Below are 2,959 nucleotides of genomic sequence, written 5' to 3' on the forward strand. Positions count from 1 at the left end.
GGTTTTGTTGGTAAGGGGGAAAAGTGGGTTTAAAAAAAAAAAAAAAGAGAGAAAATTAAGATCTGCCCTTATGAAAAATCTCACTTCTTCAAATCCATCTGTTCTGGCAGCCCTTTGGCACATCTGTGGGCAGCATTGACCTTGTAATCCTAGACTACTTGGAAAAAGAATAGATATTCTGCTGGGTAGGACTAGGCCCTGAAATGGAGATGTCTGATACAAATCCCAATTCAGCTCTGTCCTTCCAAACCTGGAGCTTCAGCTCCTGCTGCAGGGTGTTTTCCTTTCCCAGCACATCTTCAGGGCCACTGTCCCCCCCCGCCGCCACTAGCAGGGAGGAGGGACATGGGGGCATCTTCTGTGGCCTTTCTGGCATACCTGGAGCCTGTTGCCAAAACCAGATTTGCTGCTGATCCAGAGGATGAGAGAAATTGGAGGCCAGAGATCTTCACTGTGGCTCGGGACGTGGGGGAATTGGGACCGGCAGAGAAGCTCGGGCGGCTGGGTGTGGGCCGCCCGTGACATTCCTGCGGGGATGGGAAGGGAAACGATCCTGGGAAGACGCTGCTCTCGCCTCTCCTGAGACTGCTCTGTCGATGGCACGGCCATCCCCAGACGTAACATCAAAGCCACCCAGCCCAGTGAGACCAGTACGTGTGTGGCCTCTGAGTTTGATTCAACTGCTACTCTAGCTGAGTCATGTAGACCTTGCCAAGCGCTTGCCCGTGGCTGCTCCGCACTTTGGTTTTCTCGTCGGTGTTAGGACTAACGCCCAGAGTTGGAAGAGCCTGCGAGAGGCTGAGCAGATGAGAGGAGCAGCCCGGGCTCCAGCTGAAATCCGCGGGTGGCACCCGGCCTTCCTGCCATCTGTTCCCCAGCTTGCAGATTGCACAGAGACTGGCTCGTGGAAGATATTGCAGAAATCTCTGGTAGATGCTTAGAGAGAGCACCGCAACATGGGACGGAGGCATCAGCAGCCGCCTGGCGTGTACCTGGGAAGCACCGGTGAGCCGTTGCTTGTATGTCAGTGGGAGAGGTGGGCGTTAGCATGGCTGTTCAGTGCCTCCTTCCCCCCGAGAAGCTGCTGGGGATGCTCTGTTGAGCATGGCTGGAGGCTCTCTTGGCAGAGGAGAGGCATGATGAGTAGGTGAGGTTCTGCCAATGTACTCCTGCCCAGCCTGGGACCTCCTCTGTAGGGCTGTGTGCCCAGTGCTTGTTGGGCTGAAGACCTCAGCACCTAGTCACAGCCCCTGAGCTCTGCAGGGACTGAAGATCTCGTACAGGAGCTTGGGCTGTCTGGATGCAGCCCTGAAAGCTCAGCTGTGTTTCCCCCACCTTCCCTTGCTTCAACGTGTTGTGCGCAGGCGCTGGCTGCAGAGCAGCTATTGCCTTCTGCGGCTCGGTGGCCAAGGAGCTGCTCTAGGAAGGAGTCAGCGCACTGGCCGGCTCCGAGGGGCACACGGAGAGGTGGGCTTCCGTGTTCCCTTTGCCGTATGGTGCTAGCCCCAAGCTGGATTGCTCCTGGGAGCCTGGACATCAGCCTCTCCTTTCGGGAGCGGAGAATGAATATGGGAACGGTGTGCCTACTGCTCCTTGCTCTGGTTTTCCTATGTGGGCTGTTGCAGCAACCTTGCAAAGTGTCGAAGGCTAATCCGACTGTGCCTTGGAAAGAAGAAACCAGATTTATCGCTTCCTCTTCTGATCTTTACTCCAGGCTTTGCAACAGCTCAAGGTTGGCTTTGTGCCATACTTGCAGAGCAGGGACGATCCCTCTTTTTTCTTCCCTGTCTCATGGATTGTACTGTTTTACTGGCCCTTCCCCGAGCACTGGCCTTATCTGCCCTTGAATCTGGTGAGTGTTTCTGCTCTGGCCCAGCCCCACTGAATAACGTGCTGACTGTCTGACTCTGCAGGATTGGGAGGTTCTAGTCCTGGATAAGCTAAAGTGGGACCTGGTCTCAGTGATAGCGAATGATTTCTTGGCTCACATCCTCCATCACCTCCCGCTGCATAAGGACAAGATGGAGCTGGTGAAGAAACATGCACAGACCTTTATCGCCCTATGTGCCACAGGTGGGTGCCTGCTCCCGCTGGAGCCACCCGCCAGGATGCTGGGGAGGGTGGGCTGGCCGCTGCAAGTGGGATAGCCTGGGCTTGAGTCAGGCTTGCTGGGTGACCTGGGGCTGGTCTCCAATGCCCTGGCTTTCTGGGGAGCTGAATGCCTGCCTTCATTCAAATCGGAGCGTTTTGCCGCTCCGTGACGTGTTTTCTATCCCTGACAAAGCGGGATAACGGTCCTGGGGGCTCTTAGTGGGTGCCTGGAAGATGCCGGGAAAGAGCAAAGCCGCCGTGCCACCCCCCTTGCTGCGCAGGCTGCGACTGCGGGAGGGGGACCAGGGTAAAGGCAGGGTTGAATCTGAGCTTTTATCAGCCTCGCTCTAAGTCACTAGAGCAACCTCGTCTTCAGAACTTCTTTTGGTGAGACAGGCCCAGAGAAATAGCTTAATGAAGCTTGCTGCTCTGATGCTCAGCCTGTTCCCTGTCGCTTCACCCCCGTTTCTCCCCACTAAGCTGGAGAGACCCCTCTGCCTGGCCCTCTCTAGTCTTCCAGGGAAATCGCAGTCCCAAGAACTTACCATGGGCATCCTTGCTAACGGCTCCTTCTTTTCGCCCCTTGTGTCCCTGTCCTGGCTCTAGACTACACTTTTGCCTTGTACCCCCCCTCCATGATTGCGACGGGCAGTATCGGAGCGGCGATCCACGGCCTGACGGTCTCCGTGAACGATTTCACCGGCGAGGCGATCACCGAGCTGCTGGCCAGCATCACTGGCACGGAGGTGGTGAGTGTTCACGGGGGAAGAGCAAAGCGGTTTTGCTGCTGGATCTGGTGGAAACCCTTCCTCTTTCTGCTGCTCATTCTTCTTAGAGGGAGAAAAAATAATGATGCTGACCTTGGTTT

At 55.9% G+C, this 2,959-nt stretch overlaps 1 protein-coding gene across 1 annotated transcript in view; it reads left to right on the top strand.

Annotated features, from left to right (window-relative positions):
- The window catches only part of CCND3 (cyclin D3), a 19,699-nt gene that overhangs the window by 13,461 nt on the left and 3,279 nt on the right, over positions 1 to 2,959 (top strand). The window contains exons 6-7 of the mRNA XM_009327451.1: positions 1,914 to 2,073; positions 2,698 to 2,840. Coding sequence (XP_009325726.1) covers positions 1,914 to 2,073; positions 2,698 to 2,840 — 303 coding nt within the window. The remainder of the gene's footprint in view (positions 1 to 1,913; positions 2,074 to 2,697; positions 2,841 to 2,959) is intronic.

The sequence above is a fragment of the Pygoscelis adeliae genome, unplaced genomic scaffold (assembly GCF_000699105.1).
Source record: "Pygoscelis adeliae isolate BGI_AS28 unplaced genomic scaffold, ASM69910v1 Scaffold197, whole genome shotgun sequence".
NCBI classification, from domain to species: Eukaryota; Metazoa; Chordata; class Aves; order Sphenisciformes; family Spheniscidae; genus Pygoscelis; species Pygoscelis adeliae.